At 41.7% G+C, this 20088-nt stretch overlaps 1 protein-coding gene across 1 annotated transcript in view; it reads right to left on the bottom strand.

Annotated features, from left to right (window-relative positions):
* CORO7 (coronin 7) overlaps nt 1-20088 on the bottom strand; it is a 141560-nt gene that overhangs the window by 105574 nt on the left and 15898 nt on the right. Inside the window, exons 4-6 of the mRNA XM_074196844.1 lie at nt 13431-13501; nt 12251-12440; nt 3926-4002 (exon numbers count right to left, since the gene is read on the bottom strand). Coding sequence (XP_074052945.1) covers nt 3926-4002; nt 12251-12440; nt 13431-13501 — 338 coding nt within the window. The remainder of the gene's footprint in view (nt 1-3925; nt 4003-12250; nt 12441-13430; nt 13502-20088) is intronic.

Genomic DNA, 20088 nt, shown 5'->3' with positions numbered 1-20088 from the left:
CCCTGGGATCTTTTGTGAAGGGCCTTTCCACCCCACCCCTACTCTCCTTAATACTGGTCTAGCTTTTGGGGTTTAGAGCTAACAAAGAAAAATGGGAATGAAGGTCTTGCAGGTAGGGGAGGTGTGAGGAAGGGAGAAGGGCTCTTTCTAGACTCAGATGGCTTAGGTGCCTTTGATTAGCTGCTCTGGAATGAATCCAAAATCTGAGTATATTTGATCTACTGGAGTGTGGAGGATGTGAGATCAAGTCACATCTGTCAACTCTTTCTACCTTTTCCTCTCCTCAGCTGTGCCAGAATCACATCAGGCTTCAGGGAAGGTTGTGGAGAAGGGAGAAGGCACTAGGGGAAAACTCACTGGCACTACTGACTGATAGCTAGAAAGAAGAGGAAGGCTCCCATCAGAGCTACCCTCAAGTCCCTAAAGAAAAGGAATGCTGAGGTGAAGCCAAGATGATGACAAGAGAGGATCGTGTCTTAGGTGCTCTCTCATAAATCTTCAAAACTAAGAACTCTAACTAAATTTTCGAGAGACAGAACCCACAGAGGGACCCAGTGAGGCAGTTCTCCTACTCAACGTAACCTGGAAAAGAGCAGAAAGGCTCTGCTCCTCAGGGTTGGAGGGGCGGCTGCCAGAGGGAAAGAACTTCAGCCTCCCGGAGGCAGTCCCAGGGCGCTAGGAGCCGCAGCTCACAGCAGTGGGGGAGTTTCCTGAGCTACTCCTCAGGGAGCACCAGGCACAGATTGGGGGAACAGCATGGGGACCTCTGCCATAAAGAGTACATGAAGCCCAGCCCTCAGGGCACATAGCCAGCAGCCTGGCCAAGGCAGTCCAGATCCAGGAAACAGAAGCAGGCAGAGCCAGTAAGCAGTAGCCCCCAAGGCATGAGCCCATTGAACCTAGGGAGGGCAGTGAAGAGAGAGACTGCTGGGCTTTGTCCTCTGCCCCTGAAACAGGATGCTGGGGCTCTGACCACATTCAGATCCTGATCACAGCCTAGGCCCCCCCACAGAACAGCAGGGCCCCCCTACCTCAGCCCCATGGCAGAGGGGGGCGCATATGGTCATTCACAGACCAGGAGGGAGGACAGAGCCTCACACACTGAGACCCTTGTAGGAGTGTCCCAAAAGCTCAGGAAGCACCCCAAAAACAGGCTCAGGCTGGGAAAATGAGCAGGCAGAGAAACAAGAGGAACACCACTGAGAAATATTTTGCCTGTGAGCCCAAGAAGGAGCAAAACACTCAGTCTGAAGATGAAGAAGCATAGGCTCCTGCATCTAAAGACTCCAAGAAAAACAGAAATTGGGCTCAGGCTATGACAGAGTTCAAAAAAGACTTTGAAAATCAAATGAGGGAGTTAGAAGAAAAACTGGGAAAAGAAAGGAGAGAGATGCAGGAAAAACATGAAAATGAAATCAGCAGCTTAGTCAAGGAAATCCAAAATTGCAGAAGAAAATAGCATGTTGAAAACCAGCTTAGGACAAATGGATAAACAGTTCAAAAAGTTATTGAGGAGAAGAATACTTTAAAAATCAGGATGGGCCAGATGGAAAAAGAGATAGGAAAGCTCTCTGAGGAAAACAAATCCTTCAGACAAAGAATAGAATACAGGGAGATTGATGAATTTACTAAAAATCAGGACTCAATACTTCAAAACCAAAAGAATGAAAAATTAGAAGAAAATGTGAAACACCTCCTTGAATAAACAACTGATATGGAAAACAGATTTAGAAAAGGTAATTTAAAAATTATTGGAATACCTGAAAGTCATGATCAGGAAAAGAGCCTTGACATCATTTTCTAAGAATTACTACAGGAAAATTGCCCTGATATCCTAGAAGCAGAGGGCAAAATAGAAATGGAGAGAATCCACTGATTCCCCCTGAGAAAGAGATCCCAAAAAACCAACCCCCAGGAATATTATAGCCAAGTTCCAGAACTCCCAAGTCAAAGAGAAACTATTACAAGCAGCCAGAAGGACACAATTCAAATATCATGGAGCTGCAATCAAGATTTCACAGGACTTATCAGTAACTACATTAAAAGCTTGTAGGGCTTGGAATATAATATACCAGAAGGCAAAAGAGCTTAGAATGCAACTGAGAATCAACTACAGAAAAACTGAATGTCCTCTTCCAGGGAAAAAGATGGACTTTCAATGAACCAGGGGAATTTCAAATGTTCCTGCTGGAATGGCCAGAGCTGAACAGGTTTGATCTTCAAATACAGGACTCAGGTGAAGCATAGAGAGCATAGAGAGTAGAGGAGAAGGGGAAAATATGAGGGACTTTTTTTTTTAAGGTTTTAAGGTGTTTTTTTTTTTTTGCAAGGCAAATGGGGTTAAGTGGCTTGCCCAAGGCCACAAGCTAGGTAATTAGTAAGTGTCTGAGATCGGATTTGAACCCAGGTACTCCTGACTCCAAGGCCAGATGATGAACTGCATGTATTCCTGCATAGAAAAATTACACTGATAATACTCATATGAACCTTCTCAATTAACAGAAGAGGTAGAAGGAGCTTTTATAGATGAAGCACAGGAGAAAGCTGAATTTGAAGATAAAATATGGTGTAAAAATGGAGTCAATAGAAAAAAAAAGGAAATGTAATGGGAGAAAGAAAAAAGGAGAGGGACAATAGGCCAAGGTATTTCATATAAGATTTTTCTTTATTACAATGAGCTATTGAAATGATATGGAAGGGGGGAAGGCAAGGAGGAAAGAGGGAATCTTCACTTTCATCAGAGGTGGCTAGGAGAGGAAACAGCATATATACTCAATGGGGTATAGGCATCTAGAGTAAGAAGGAGGGGGGGGGGGGACAGGGGGAAGGGGTGGGGATGTGAATGAAGGAGGAGAGGATAGACCATGGGGGGAGGAAGAGTGGTCAGATATAATGCATTTTCTTTTTTATGTCTTGCAAAGGGGCTGGGATTGGATGGACTGTCCGGGACCATAGGGCCAGGTGGATGCTGGGCCTAAGGGGTGGTAGGGGAGCTCGAGGCCTCTTGGCCCCAGAGCCAGGGATCTTTCTGCTGTGCCATTCAGCTACCCTACAGCAGAGTCAGTGAAAGGAGAGAGAAAATATAGTACATGGTAGGTAGTGGAGAAATACGAAAGGAGGGAGTTGCAATCAGCAATGGCAATGGTGGAACAATATGGAAGTAACTTTTGTGATGGACTTATCATAAAGAATGTGATCCACCCACGACAGAGTTGGTGGTGTTGGAACACAGACTGAAGCAAATTTTTTATTATTATTATTTTTGGGGGGGTGCAGGGCAAATGGGGCTGGGTGGCTTGCCTGGGGCTGCACAGCAGGTGATTGTTGGGTGTCTGAGGCCGTATTTGGACCCAGGTGCTCCTGGATCAAGGACCAGTACTCTGTCCGCCACCCAGCCGCCCCTACTATTATTATTTTATTTTAGGTCTTTTTTTTTCTTTTTTTGGTTTATGCAGAGCAATGGGGTTGGGGTGGCTTGCATGTCACACAGCTGGGTGATTGTTGGGTGTACAGGGCTGGATGTGGGCTTCAGTGTTCCTAGCTCCAGGGCTGGTGTTCCATCCACTGTGCCACCTGGCCATACCTACAATAATTACTATTACTTTTTTAATTTTAATTTTTTTCCTCTTCCCTTTACTTTATCGCTCAAGTGAGTCTATATTTTTTGGGGGGAGGAGATATTTTGTTTACTCTTAAACAAGGATATTTTATTAATGTATAAAAAATTGTACAAAATGATAATAAATATTAAATAAAAAAAAGAAACGAAAAGGAACACTGAGTTCTTGGGTGTGAGGCCTCTCCTAACCTCTGCTAACAAAGAATGCAATGAGACCAGGCCACTAGATGCTCATCCCATCCCTTTGCCAATTTAAATGACAGTTCACAACTCCCAGCAATCCCCTCAATCCTGTAGTCCACTCACCTTGGAAGATGTGCCCAAGAGAATACCATCAGAGCTCCAGGCCACGCTTTGAACCTGGTCTTTATGGGTATCCAGCTCTAGGAAGAAACAGAAAAAAAAATGTAAAAGTCTGCATTAGAAAGGTAACCAGTTGGGGCGGCTAGGTGGCATAGTGGATAAAGCACTGGCCTTGGAGTCAGGAGTACCTGAGTTCAAATCCGATCTCATACACTTACTAATTACCTAGTTTGTGGCCTTGGGCAAGCCACTTAACCCCATTTGCCTTGCAAAAAAAAAAAAAAACCTTAAAAAAAAAAAAGAAAGGTAACCAGTCACTTAAGAAAACCTGGAGTAGGTGAGGGTTCCTCAATAGATTTAAATAAACCTAAGTCTTTTTCAGATGCCAATGGACAGCAGTCATGATACTATGGAAAGAGTAATAAATTGAAAATCAGCAGACCTGGATATGGGACCAAAACCCATCATTTATTAACAGTAACTTTTGAGCAGGTTTCTTCTTCTTTCTTTCTTTTTTTTTGCAAGGCAATGGGGTTAAGTGGCTTGCCCAAGGCCCACTCCAGCCCACCCAGCCTCTCCAAGCAGCCAGTCCCTTCCATTTCCAGGCAACTCAGGAAGTCTTTTCAGACATTGAGACTCAATTTGTTTTTTTTGCTCTTCCCCTCATAACTCCTGGTTCTGTGCTCTGGGACAAAAAGAACAAGCCACATCTCAGCTGTCACAGTCATAACACTCATCACAAACTGCAGTACACCATTTTAACTGTGTGCTATGACTAGCTTTGTCGACACCAGATTGTAAGGCTCCCAAGGGTAGAAATAGGGTACTCAGTGTGTTCATAATTTCAGGAGCTTCAATAAATACTTGTTAAGACAAGGATTTCCTTCCCATATATATGCCTTCTGGGGTCATGTAGTATATTGCATGTGACACCCAAGGGACTGACTATGGCACCTTTAAGACAACTCAGGGATCAGGATGAAGATCAGGGAATTTTGGAGCTTGAAGGGACCTAGAAACAGAAGGATTGAAAAGGTCTTTAGGGGGTGGCTAGGTGGCGCAGTGGATAAAGCACCGGCCTTGGAGTCAGGAGTACCTGGGTTCAAATCTGGTCTCAGACACTTAATAATTACCTAGCTGTGTGGCCTTGGGCAAGCCACTTAACCCCATTTGCCTTGCAAAAAACCTAAAAAAAAAAAAAAAAGGTCTTTAGAAGTCACCCAGTCCCATTTAATTTCTGAAAAATGAAGTGATATGTTCTCATCAGATGACTGTTTAGCAGTACCATTGAGAATAAAGCTCATGGAATGCATACAAGAATCCACTATCCTGCAAAGCTGAGCCTTCTTTTTTAGGAGACAAGATGCACATGTAACAAAATGGAAGAATTCCAAAAATTCCTGATGAAAAGACCAGAGCTAAATAGAAAATTTCGACATCAAACAGGAGGTTAAAGAGACACATGAAAGGTTAAAAAAAAAGGGGGGGAGGGAGGTAAAGAAAAAAAAAACTGCTATCCAATAAGATGAAATTGGCTATATCCCAGCATGGGAAAAAGATTCTCATAACTCTTAAGCACTGTAACAGAGAAAATATACCTAGCCAGAAGTGATGAACACTCATGATTTATCCATGAGACTGCTATCCAATGGGATGAAACTGGCTATAACCCTACTTGGGAGAAAGACTAATAACTCTCAAGAATTATAACTCTATTAGATAGAATATACTTAGCTAGAAGTGATGGATACTCAGAATTTTCGATGATTTAGATAGAATGATTTAAAAACACCTCCTCCTTAAAAAGGGGGACAGGAAGGAGAAAGGAGAAGGGAGGGGACTGAATGTGGTAAATTTCATTACATTAAGAGGTACAAAAAAACCTATGGTAATAGAGGGGAAGAAGGAAGGAGATGAGAAACACTTGAATCTTCCTCTCATCAAACTTGGCTTAAAGTTAACTTACACACAAACTCAGTTAACTTAAAAAACTTACCTTTCAGGTATTAAAAGGGGAAAAGGGGAGGGGTACAGAGAGAGAAAGGGGAAGAAAAAAGGGGAACTAACAGAAGGAAGGGAAAAGGGAAAAAGGGAAAGGGGAAAGAAAAGGGAGGGAGGTGGATGTAGGAAGTAAAACATACTGAAGGGGATGGTATTCAGAAACAAAATACTGGGGAATATGGATGGGGGGTAAAAGGGGAAAAATACAAACAGACAGAAGATAGCATCGAGGGCAATAAAGAGCTAGTAATTATAACTCTGAATGTGAATGGGATGAACTCTCCCTTAAAACATAAGCAAGGGGACGGCTAGGTGGCGCAGTGGATAGAGCACTGACCCTGGAGTCAGGAGCACCTGGGTTCAAATCTGGGCTCAGACACTTCATAATTCCCTAGCTGTGCAGCCTTGGGCAAGTCACTTAACCCCGTTTGCCTTGCAAAAACCTTGAAAAAAAAAGTAAGCAAATAGCAGAGTTGATTAAAAACCAGAACTCTACAATATGCTGCTTACAAGAAAGTCATTTGAAGCAGAGAGATACATATAGAGTAAAGGTAAAAGGTTGGAGCAAAATATATTTTGCTTCAGCTGAAGTGGAAAAAGCAGGGGTAGCAATCCTAATCTCAGACAAAGCAGCACTAAAAATAGATAGCCTTAAAAGAGATAAGAAAGGAAACTTTAACCTCCTAAAAGGTACCATAGACAATAATGTGATTTCAATACTGACTATATATGCACCCAATGGGATAGCATCCAAATTCTTTTTTTTAGGGTTTTTTTTTTTGCAAGGCAAACGGGGTTAAGTGACTTGCCCAAGGCCGCACAGCTAGGTAATTATGAAGTGTCTGAGACAGGATTTGAACCCAGGTGCTCCTGACTCCAGGGCCCGTGCTCTATCCACTACGCCACCTAGCCGCCCCCTAGCATCCAAATTCTTAGAGGAGAAGCTGAAAGAACTACAGGAAGAGGGGCAGCTAGGTGGCGCAGTGGATAAAGCACAGGCCCTGGAGTCAGGAGTACCTGGGTTCAAATCCTGTCTCAGACACTTAATAATTACCTAGCTGTGCGGCCTTGGGCTAGCCACTTAACCCCATTTACCTTGCAAAAAAACCTAAAAAAAAAACTACAGGAAGACATAGACAGCAAAACTCTGCTAGTGGGAGACCTCAACCTCCCATTCTCAGATTTAGATAAATTGAATAATAAAGTAAACAAGGAAGAAGGAGGTAAATAGATTGTTAGAAAAACTAGATATGATAGAATTATGGAGGAAATTTAATGGGGATAGAAAGGAATATACCTTTTTCTCTCTGCAGTACATGGCACTTATACAAAAATTGACCATGTACTAGGGCATAAGAGTAGATCACAATGCAATAAAAGTCATATGCAATATTGGGCAAGGGAGATACAGAACCAGAACTAATTGGAAAATGAATAACCTCATTTTAAAGAATGAGTGGATCAAACAACAAATTATAGAAAGAATTAATTATTTTACCCTAGATAATGACAATAATGAAAAAACATACCAAAATCTATGGGATTCACTCAAAGTGGCTGTCAGGGGATATATTATATCTTTAAATGCTTACATGAATAAATTAGACAAAGAAGAAATCAATGAACTAAATATGCAACTAAAAAATTAGAGAAAGAACAAATTAAAAATCCTCAATTAAATGCCAAATTAGAAATTCTAAAACTTAAAAGAGAAATTAATAAAATTGAAAGCAAAAAAACTACTGAATTAATAAATAAAACCAAGAGTTGATTTTATGAAAAAAACCAATAAAATTGATAAACCTCTGGTCAATTTGATTAAAAAAAAGAAAGAACAAAACCAAATTGCTAATATTATAAATGAAAAAGGTGAACTCACCACCAATGAGGGGAAATTAAAGTAATAATTCCGAATTATTTTGACCAACTCTATGCCAATAAGTTTGACAATTTAAGTGAAATGGATGAATATTTACAAAAATATAAGTTGCCCAGGTTAAATGATTAAATTCCTAAACAACCTATCTCAGAAAATGAAATTCAACAAGCCATCATTGAACTCCCTAAGAAAAAATCTCCAGGACCTGAAGGATTCACAAGTGAATGCTACCAAACATTTAAGGAACAATTGGTTCCAATCCTATAAAAACTCTTTGGAAAAATAGGGGAAGATGGAACTCTGCCTAACTCTTTCTATGAAACCAATATGGTACTGATACCTAAACCAGGAAGAGTTAAAAACAGAGAAAGAAAATTATAGACCTATCTCCCTGATGAATATAGATGCAAAAATCTTAAATAAAATCTTAGCAAAACAATTACAAGTTATCACTAGGATAATACACTTTGACCAAATAGGATTCATCCCAGGAATGCAGGGTTGGTTCAATATTAGAAAAACTGTTAGTATAATCAATTATATCAACAACAAACCTACTGGGGCAGAGCCAAGATGGCAACAAGAAAGGAGTCTTAGACACTCCCTGATAAAACTTCTAAACTAAGGACTCCAACTAAACTTTCGAGAGACAGAACCCACAAAGGGACCCAGAGAGGCAGTTCTCTTACTCAAGGTAACCTGGAAAAGAGCAGAAAGGCTCTGCTCCCCAGGGTCGGAGGGGCGGCCCACCAGAGGGGTGGCCCGCCAGAGTGAAAGAACTTCAGCCTCCTGGAGGCAGCCCCAGGGCACTGGGAGCCACGGCTCACAGCAGCACAGGAGTCTCCTGAGCTATACCCTGGGGAAGCACAGGGCACAAAGTGGGGGAACAGCGGGGGACCTCTGCCAGAGCGAGCATGTGGAGCCCAGCCCTCAGGGCACACAGCGAGCAACATGGTCTTTCAGCAGCCCAGATCCAGGAACAGAAGCAGGCAGAGCTGGTAAGTAGGAGCCTCCAGGGCATGAGCCCATTGAGCTGAGGGAGGAGAGTGAAGAGAGACTGCAGAGCTCTGTCCTCTGCCCCTGGAACAGGACTCTGGGGCTCTGAACACATCCTGATTACAGTCTAGGCCCCCCCATAGAACAGCAGGGTCCCCGCCACCTCAGCCCCATGGCAGAGGGGGGCACATATAGTCATTCACAGACCAGGAGGGAGGACAGAGCCTCACACACTGAGACCCTTGTGGGAGTGCCCCAAAAGCTCAGGAAGCACCCCAAAAACAGGCTTAGGCTGGGAAAATGAGCAAGCAGAGAAAAAAAGAGGAACACCACTGAGAAATACATTATCTATGATCCCAAGAAGGACCAATATACTCAGTCTGAAGATGAGGAAACACAAGCTCCTGCATCTAAAGACTCCCAGAAAAACAGAAACTGGGATCAGGCCATGACAGAGCTCAAAAAAGACTTTGAAAATCAAATGAGGGAGTTAGAAGAAAAACTGGGGAAAAGGAATGAGAGAGATGCAGGAAAAACATGAAAATGAAGTCAGCAGCTTAGTCAAGGAAATCCAAAAAAATGCTGAAGAAAATAGCACTAAAAACCAGCTTACGTCAAATGGATATAACAGTTCAAAAAGTTATTAAGGAGAAGAATGCTTTAAAAAGCAAAATTGGCCAGATGGAAAAAGAGATAAGAAAACTCTCTGAGGAGAACAAATCCTTCAGACAAAGAATAGAATACAGGGAGATTGATTAATTTACCAGAAATCAGGAATCAATACTTCAAAACCAAAAAAAATGAAAAATAGAAGAAAATGTGATATATTTCATTGAAAAAACAACTGATATAGAAAACAGACTTAGGAAAGATAATTTAAAAATTATTGGAATACCTGAAAGTCATGATCAGGAAAAGAGTCTTGACATCATTTTCAAAGAATTACTACAGGAAAACTGCCCTGATATTCTAGAAGCAGAGGGCAAAATAGAAATGGAGAGAATCCACCAATCCCCCTGAGAAAGAGATCCCAAAAAACCAACCCCCAGGAATATTATAGCCAAGTTCCAGAACTCCCAAGTCAAAGAGAAAATATTACAAGCAGCCAGAAGGACACAATTCAAATATCGTGGAGCTACAGTCAGGATCACACAGGACTTAGCAGCAACTACATTGGAAGCTCGTAGGGCTTGGAATATAATATACCGGAAGGCAAAAGAGCTTAGAATACAGCCAAGAATGAACTACCCAGCAAGGCTGAATGTCCTCTTCCAGAGGAAAAAGATGGACTTTCAATGAACCAGAGGAATTTCAAATGTTCCTTTTGGAATGGCCAGAGCTGAACAGAAGGTTTAATCTTCAGATACAGGACTCAGGTGAAGCATGGAGATTGGAGAAGAGGGGGAAAATATGAGGGACCTGATGATGAACTGCATGTATTCCTGCATAGAAAAATGACACTGATAAAACTCATATGAACCTTCTCAGCTAATAGAGCAGGTAGAGGGAGCTTTTATAGATGAAGCACAAGAGAAAGTTGAATTTGAAGATAAAATATGGTGTAAAAATGGAGTCAATAGAAAAAAAGGAAAATGTAATGGGAGAAAGAAAAAGGAGAGGGGGAATAGGCCAAGATATTTCATATAATAAGATTTTTCATTATTACAATGAGTTATTGCAATGTTATGGAAGGGGAGAGGCAAGGTGGAATGAGGGAACCTTTGCTCTCATCAGAGGTGGCAAGGAGAGGAAACAGCATATATACTCAATGGAGTATAGACATCTGGAGTAAGAAGCAGAGGGGGGGGGACAGGGGAAGGGGTGGGGATGTGAATGAAGGAGGAGAGGATGGACCATGGCAGGGGGGAGTGGTCAGATATAATGCATTTTCTTTTTTTATGTCTTGCAAAGGGGCTAGGATTGGATGGCCTGTCTGGTACCATAGGGTCAGGTGGATTCTGGGCCTAAGGGGTGGTATGGGGGCTCAGGGCTTCTTGGCTCCAGGACCAGGGATCTGTCTGCTGCGCCACTCAGCTACCCTACAGCAGAGTCAGAGTGAAAGGAGAGAGAAAATATAGTACATGGTAGTGGAGAAATAAGAAAGGAGGGAGTTGCGATCAGCAATGGCAATGTTGGAAAAATATGGAAGTAACTTTTGCGATGGACTTACCATAAAGAATGTGATCCACCCATGACAGAGTTGTTGGTGTTGGAACAAAGACTGAAGCACATTTTTTATTATTATTATTTGAGGGAGGGTGCAGGGCAAATGGGGCTGGGTGGCCTGCCTGGGGCCACATGGCAGGGTGATCTTTGGGTGTCTGAGGCCAGATTTGGACCCAGGTGCTCCTGGCTCAAGGGCCAATGCTCTGTCCGCCCCCCAGCCACCCCTATTATTATTACTATTTTATTTTATTTTGGGTCTTTTTTTTCCTTCTTTTTGGTTTTTGCAGGGCAGTGGGGATCAGGTGGCTTGCATGTCACACGGCTGGGTGATTGTTGGGTCTACGGGGCTGGATGTGGGCTCGGGTGCTCGTGGCTGCTTTGTCCATTGCACCACCTGGCCATACCTACAATTATTACTATTTTTTTATTTTAATTTTTTTTCTCTCCCCTTTACTTTATTGCTCAAGCAAGTCTATATTCATTGGGGGAGGGGGTATTTTGTTTACTCTTAAACAAGAGTATTTTATTAATGTAAAAAAAACCATTTGTACAAAATGAGAATAAAAAAATAAAAAAAAACAACAAACCTATCAGAAATTATAGGATCAAGGGGTGGTTAGGTGGCGCAGTGGATAGAGCACCGGCCCTTTAGTCAGGATTACCTGAGTTCAAACCTGGCCTCAGACACTTAATAATTACCTAGCTGTGTGGCCTTGGGCAAGCCACTTAACCCCATTTGCTTTGCCAAAAATAAATAAATAAATAAATCTAAAAAAAAAAAAAAATTAAATCTTTATAAACAAGGAATAACAGAAAAAAAAGAGAGAATAAAGCTCCGAACTCCTACCTCCAATGCCACTGTTCTTCCATATTATGTGACATTTTAGAATAACTTTTCAAAATTACATTTCCATAGATATTTACAGTTTTCAGAGGGTTTTCCATATCCTATTTCCTTTGATCTGTAATAACCCTAGGAAACAAGTTGTGACCATATGATTATCCCCACTTTACAATTAAGAAAAATGAGGCTCAAAGGTTAAATGACTTGCTTTGGGTCACAACTTTAAAGTCTCTGTATCAGAATTTGGGGAAAAAAACTTATACCAAGGTGTCTTTTGACTTTGTACACCAGATCTGTACTGGAAAGTGGGTAAAAGAGTTTTTGGGGAGAAAGAAGGAAACAACTCAAATACTTTAGGGGTCATCGGACATACTGTTATTTCCAACATACCTACCATTCAGCTTGAGGTATTACAAGTAGGCAGATAACTGAGGATACCTACCAGTCAGGGTGTGTTGCAAGGCTAAATCCCAGACTTTCACAGCCTTGTTGGAGGCGCTCACCAGCACAGTGTCTGAAGTGGGGTGGAACTTCAGGATGTCCACCTGGAAGTCTTCAGGGCCCAACACCACTCCAGGGGCAGAGGGCAAGTCCTGACTGGTAGTGGCAGTGGGTAGTCGCCACAGCTTTACCTGTGAAACCAAATACATCCATAAATGTCAGATGTTATATTTTGTAAGGAAGAATGGAAATGGGGAAAGACGATTTTTCTGATCCCTGTTCCTCTCAAATCTGGTGTCCATGTAAAGCAGAATAAAGGAAAACAATTTTTATCCCAGGGCTCTTTCAAACCATCTAGTCCTCCACCATTTTCCAACCTAATCCAATTTTTCAATCTTGTTTGGGGCGCTCCATTGCCCTTGCCCTTGCCACTGTCAGGGCAGATGCTACCAGCAGATAAGGGAATCCACAGACCCTGAGGAGAGAGGGTTCTACCTTCCTGCTATTTCTGGACCCTCACTCTTTTCACCAGATCTCTGTGTAAGATGATAGCTGATGGCTTTGCAGGCAGCAGGGAATATTAGTTTCTTGGAGTTCTCACTGAGAAATGAATTTCATTTGAACCATTTAGACCAGACTGGCCACCATTTAAAATCTACTGACTTGAGGTCTCTCCCTATAAATCAAAAATGTATGTTTGTTGTCAGGGGAGCTTAGGAATACTGAAACTGGGACTTCCTTCAACTTTCCAATCAAAGAAAGAACTGATGAACCCAACCCTAGAAACCATATAGAAACCATGAGGAAGATCAATGGGTTTATCTGAATCCTCTAACAGTCACAGCAAACACATTTGCTTTAAAAACACATTTGCTTGTTTTAGTGAACAGGGCAGAAGTATTCAAGAAGGGCAGGGGAGGAAAAGAAGGAGAGTGTTTACAAGGGGTCCCACATGGCACCTGTGTCTTAGTTAGAGGCAGAATTCATAAGAAAAAGAAGAACCATGAAGTCCCCAGAAACTTAAAGACATAGGCTTGAGTTTATTTTGAGTTCACTCTCCAAAAGTCCCTGAGTTGATAGCTAAGACCACAGAATGGAGACTAGAGGGAGGAAGAAGAGAAGGATTCTGGTTATCAGCTGTTCTATGGTCCTACTGCAGGTTCCCCAAGCCCCTCACTTACCATTCTGTCTGCTGAGCCAGTGGCAAGGAGATGGTCATCAAATGGAGAGAAATCAAAATCAGTCACCAGATCTGTAGAAGACATATGGTCAATGCGTTGAAGGAGCTATCACCACTAGAGCACCTAATTAGATTCCCAAAGTGGCTTCAATTACTGGCGCCCTGAGGTAAGGATCCCTTAAATTGTCTTCTACTGTTTATAACAGATCCTCCATCTTGAGCTCTGAAGTATAAAAGAATATCCAGGGTCTTTGGGGGCAAATACCAAAGAGCCTTTTCTAAGATTCACATCCTCAACTAAAGCTTTTCTTCTCTAGAATCAAATTCAAAGTCAAGCAGGCTAGTAAAGGAATCAGAAGAGAAGATCAACTGAACATTCCTCTGGATTCCTAGTGGAATCCTGCCCCATTCATTGAACTCATCAACTATTTCTAAAAATCTCTCATGTGTCTAGAACCATCATAAAAATAGAGACAGAAAGAGACAGAGAAAAAATATATACATACAGAAGGCAAGCATCAATCACAGAATGACAACACAAACTATCCATGAATATTAACTGAATATAACTGTAGGAAGTAAAGCCTAGGAAAACTTCAGAAATGTATGAGAAGATTTATATTCATTGATGTAGACTGAAAAAAGCATAACCAGGAAAATGAAACACAAGAACAAACTAAAACACAAAGAAACTGACCACTTTGTAATTACAATGACCACGATGCTTGGCACCAGGGAAGAAGGAAGAAAACCATGTCACTCTAAGGAATGCATATTTGAAATATTGTGTATGCTATAGAAATGCAGATTTGGAATACTGTTCATGTTATAGGATGACTGACCCGGGAGTATTGAACTCTCTCTCAAATTCAATGATTGTGTTGGCTAGTTCTGCTCAACTGCTTCCCCCTCCAACCCCCCTTTTTTTTTGGTTTTTGCAAGGCAGTGGGGTTAAGTGACTTGCCCAAGGTCACACAACTAGGAAATTATTAAGTGTCTGAGGCCAGATTTGAACTCCAGTCCTCCTGAATCCAGGATTAGTGCTTTATCCACTGTACCACCTAGCTACACCCTCTTTCTTATTTTTTAATTACTTAATCATCATATATTTATTCTTGATTTTATTCTATTATTCTTTACCTTTTTATTTTTTAATGCAAGGGATAGCTTACTGTTCATGGGAAAGGAGAAGGATAGACTTGGAAATGAAAAAGATATAATTTACTTTACAAAATCCTAAGAGTTGGATGGGACCTTCCCCTAGGGGTTAGACGAGACCATAGTTATTATCTCCAGTGGATGGCTACAAAAGTCACAAGTGCCTCCTGAACCATATTAAAATATGTCTAACAAATGTCTAACAATCATTAAAATAATGTTTAACAAAAGAAATAAAAATACAACAGAACATAAATAATGTCAATATATGGTTCTATTTAAGTTTAATACTATTGGACTAGATGATCTGTCTAGCTCTTCCAAATGCATGAATGCTGTGGATGGCATCCTGGAAAGTGGCCCTGCAGCACCTGAATGAACATCACCAATCTGGTGCCGCTATTCCACTGAACTCTGATGACTCCCTTTCTTTTTTTTATTTGAGTTTTACAATTTTCCCCCAATCTTACTTCCCTTCCCACCCACCCCCACAGAAAGCAATCTGTCAGTCTTTTATTTATTCTTATTTTGTATGAATAATGTTTTTTATACATTACTAAAATATTCTTGTTTAACAGTAAAGATAATATCCCCTCCCCCCAAGAAAATATAGACCCGCAAAAGCGATAAAGTAAAGGGGAAAGAAAAAAATTAAAATTAAAACAACAACAACAACAATAATAGTAGGTATGGCTAGGTGGTGCAGTGGACGGAGCACCGGCCCTGGAGCCAGGAGCACCTGAGCCCAAATCTGGGCCTAGATACCCAACAATCACCCAGCTGTGTGACCCCATGCAAACCATCCCAACCCCATTGCCCTAAAAAAACAAAAAAAAAGACCCAAAATAAAATAAAATAGTAATAATAATATTAGGGGAGGCTGGGTGGCAGACAGATCACTGGCCCTTGAGCCAGGAGCACCCAGGTCCAAATCCGGCCTCAGACACCCAACAATCACCCAGCTGTGCAGCCCCAGGCAGGCCACCTAGTCCCATTTGCCCTGCAACCCCCACCCAGAAAATAATAATAATAATAAAAATGTGCTTCAGTCTGTGTTCCAACACCACCAGCACTGTCTTAGGTGGATCACATTCTTTAGGATAAGTCCATCACAAAAGTTACTTCCATATTTTTCCACCACTGCCATTGTTGATCACAACTCCCTCCATTCATACTTCTCTACTAGCATAATCTATATTTTCTCTCTCCTTTCACTCTGACTCTGCTGTAGGGTAGTTGAGTGGCACAGCAGACAGATCCCCAGCCGTGGGGCCAAGAGGCCTCGAACCCACATACCACCCGGCCCTACAGTCCCACCAGACAGGCCATCCAATCCTAGACCCTTGCAAGAAGTAAAAAAGAAAATGTGTTACATCTGACCACTCTCCCCCGCCATGGTCCATCCTCTCCTCCATCACTCACATTCCTCCCCTTCCCCCTGTCCCCCTTCTCTCCTTACTACAGATGTCTATACCCCATTGCTCTTTGATGAGAGCAAAGATTCCCTCATTCCCACTTGCCTTCCCCCTTCCAAATCATTGCAATAGCTCATTGTAATAACGAAAAATCTTATTATATGAAATATCTTAGCCTATTCCTCCTCTCCTTTTTCTTTCTCCCATTACATTTCCCTTCTATTGACTCCATTTTTACACCACAATATATCTTCAAATTCAGTTTTCTCTTGTGCTTCATCTATAAAAGCTCCTTCTACCTGCTCTATTAAATGAGAAGGTTCATATGATTATTATCAGTATCATTTTTCTATGCAGGAATACACGTACTTCATCATCATTAAGTCCCTCATATTTTCCTCTTCTCCTCTACTCTCTATGCTTCACCTGAGTCCTGGATTTGAAAATCAAACCTTCTGTTCAGCTCTGGCCATTCCAACAGGAACATTTGAAATTCCCCTGGTTCATTGAAAGTCCATCTTTTTCCCTGGAAAAGGATGTTCAGTTTTTCTGGGTAGTTGATTCTCAGTTGCATTCTAAGCTCTTTTGCCTTTTGGTATATTATATTCCAAGCCCTACAAGCTTTTAATGTAGTTGCTGCTAAGTCCTGTGTGATCCTGACTGCAGCTCCACAATATTTGAACTGTGTCCTTCTGGCTGCTTGTAATATTTTCTCTTTGACTTGGGAGTTCTGGAACTTGGCTATAATATTCCTAGGAGTTGGTTTTTTGGGATCTCTTTCTCGGGGGGATCGGTGGATTCTCTCCATTTCTATTTTGCCCTCTGCTTCTAGGATGTCAGGGCAATTTTCCTGTAGTAATTCTTTGAAAATGATGTCAAGGCTCTTTTCCTGATCATGACTTTCAGGTATTCCAATAATTTTTAAATTATCTTTCCTGAATCTGTTTTCCATATCAGTTGTTTTTTCAATGAGTTGTTTCACATTTTCTTCTAATTTTTCATTCTTTTGGTTTTGAAGTATTGAGTCCTGATTTCTCATAAAATCACCAATCTCCCTGAGTTCTATTCTTTGTCTGAAGGATTTGTTTTCCTCAGAGAGCTTTCTTATCTCCTTTTCCATCTGGCCAATTTTGCTTTTTAAAGCATTCTTCTCAATAACTTTTTGAACCATTTTATCCATTTGACCTATGCTGGTTTTTAACATGTTATTTTCTTCAGCATTTTTTTGGATCTCCTTGACTAAGCTGCTGACTTCATTTTCATGTTTTTCCTGCATCTCTCTCATTTCTTTTCCCAATTTTTCCTCTATCTCCCTCACTTGATTTTTCAAAGTCTTTTTTGAGCTCTGTCATGGCCTGAGCCCAATTTCTGTTTTTCTTGGAGTCTTTAGATGCAGGAGATTGTACCTCCTCATCTTGAGATTGAGTGTTTTAATCCTTCTTGGGATCACAGGTGAAGTATTTCTCAATGATGTTCCTCTTTTTTCTCTTTTTACTCTTTTTACTCATTTTCCCAGCCTGAACCTGGTTTTGGGGTTCTTCCTGAGCTTTTGGGACACCCCTACAAGGATCTCAGTATGTGAGGCTCTGTCCTCCCTCCTGGTCTGTGAATGACCATAAGTGCCCCACTCTGCCACGGGGCTGAGGTGGGGAGGGCCCCTGCTGTTCTATGGGGGGCCTAGACTGTGATCAGGATCTGAATGTGGTCAGAACTCCAGAGTCCTGTTCCAGGGGCAGAGGACAGGGCTCGGCAGTCTCTCTCAGCTCCCTCCCTAGGCTCAGCCCACTCATGCCCTGGGGGCTTCTACCTCCTGTTCCTAGATCTGGGCTGCAGCTGCTATGCTGTTCACTGTGTGCCCTGAGGGCTGGGCTTCACGTGCTCATGCTGGCAGAGGTCCCCCGCTGTTCCCCCAAGTTGTGCCTGATGCTCCCCTGGGTGTGGGTCAGGAAACTGCCCTGCTGCTGTGAGCTGTGGCTCCCAGCGCCCTGGGGCTGCTTCCGAGAGGCTGAAGTTCCTTTGCTTTGGCAGGTCACCTCTATGGCAGGCCGCCCCTCCAACCCTGGGGAGCAGAGCCTTTCCACACTTTTCCAGGTTATCTTGGGTTGGAGAATTGCCTCACTGGATCCCTCTGTGGGTTCTGTCTCTTGAAAATGTAGTTAGAGTCCTTAGTTTATAAGTTTTGCTCCAGAGCAACTGAGAGAATGTCCTCTCCTGACACCTGATGACTCCCTCTTAACTTGTTACACATACTGACCTCTGGAAGGACAGCCTTCACAAGTTGCTAGTTGTGCAGTATTGTTACAAAGCAGGGTGGAAAGGTAAAAACTGGATACCCTCCCTTAAGAGGTAATTCAGGGAAACAGTTAGACTGTTGGTTCTTCCTAACATGGAGACAGTGAGTTTTGATGGGTAATAAGACAACTTTTGCTAAAGGAGAACCCCAAAGAGTTAATTCTAAAAGGCTGCTAAGCACTACTGGCAGAGTTGTGAACTGATCCAACTATTGTGGAAAGCAATGTAACTATGTCCAAAGAACAATAAAACTGTTCATATCCTTTGACCTACTAACAATACTAGGTCTGTATCCAGAAGAAATCATAAAAAATGGAGAAAGTCCCACATGCTCCAAAATATTCATAGCAGCTCTTTTTGTAGTGGCAAAGAATTGGAAATTGAGGGGAAGTTCATCAACTGGGGAAATGGCTGAACAAATTATGGTATATGAATGGAATGTGAATTTTCTATAAGAAACAATGAATGGTTGGACTTTAAAGAAGCACGAAACAAAATTACAGAAACTGATGCTGAGCGAAGGAAACAGAACCACGAGAACATGCTACACATTAACAACAATATTGTGAGATGATGAACTCTGATGTAGCTCCTTTCTGCAGTCCAGAGAGCTAGGACAATTCTGGGAGACCTGTTATGGACAATGCTATCCACCTCCAAAAGGAGAAAAACAAAATAAAGAAAACCCTACAGAATCTGAATGAAAACTATGTTCACTTTTTAAAAACTTCTCTTATGTTCTCCTCTCCTACTTCATGGTATTCTTTCTTTTCCCTTAGTCCTAATTCCTCATACAGAAAATGACAAATCTGTAAACATGTGAAATACAAATGAATGTGTGTGTGTGTGTGTGTGTATATATATAATATTCACCAGACTGTTTGCCTCTGAGGAGGGGGGCGGTATGTGGAAAGGGAGAGTGGAAAGAAACTATGTAACTTATAAAAATGTATATACTTGTGGATGAATATTGAAAAACTTTCATTACATCCAATTAGAAAAATAAAATAAAATTTCAATTGGGAAAAATAAATAAATAAATAAATAAAAGGTGGCTAAGCCCTGTTTCCCTAGGGTCTCTCACAGCCAGCTTCAGGGGCTACTTTTTGAAAGGACATAGGATGACCTTCAGTGACTGAAGGACTAGTGTACAGAGCAGCTGCTTCTGCTGCTCTGTGGCACTTGAAGACAGGACAATAGATACATCTGGAGGAAGTTTCTAAATGATTATAGCTATGAGGAAATTTGAGTTCACTCAGACTGGGGATAATAGTATTCTATTTCTCCAGACATCTCCTGGATAACATCCTTAAAGCATCTCTTTGTTATCTCTGCTGTGCACATTACACTCTAAGAGAGTGGGGCTCTGCCAAGGTACTTAGGATACCCAGGATTTCATCCCTTTCCCTTTAATTGGTTCTTTTTTTTGGTTAGATTTTTTAAAATTTTGTTTAAGGCAATGGGTTAAGTGACTTGGCCAAGGTTAAACAGCTAGTGTGTAAGGCTAGATTTGAACTCAGATCCTCCTGACTCCAGGGCTGGTGCTCTATGCACTGAACCACTTAGCTGCCCCTTAATTGGTTCCTTTTTTTTTTTTTTAAGGTTTTTGCAAGGCATTGGGGTTAAGTGGCTTGCCCAAGGCCACACAGCTAGGTAATTATTAAGTGGCTGAGACCAGATTTGAACCTAGGTACTCCTGACTCCAGGGCTGGTGCTTTATCCACTGTGCCACCTAGCTGCCCCCCCCCTTTTTTTAGGTTTTAATTGGTTCTTTAATACTGTGGCTTCTGGTGA

The sequence above is a fragment of the Macrotis lagotis genome, chromosome 8, assembly GCF_037893015.1.
Source record: "Macrotis lagotis isolate mMagLag1 chromosome 8, bilby.v1.9.chrom.fasta, whole genome shotgun sequence".
NCBI classification, from domain to species: Eukaryota; Metazoa; Chordata; class Mammalia; order Peramelemorphia; family Peramelidae; genus Macrotis; species Macrotis lagotis.
Note: the sequence above shows the minus strand (reverse complement) of the source record. Positions and strands in the feature narration are given on the sequence as shown.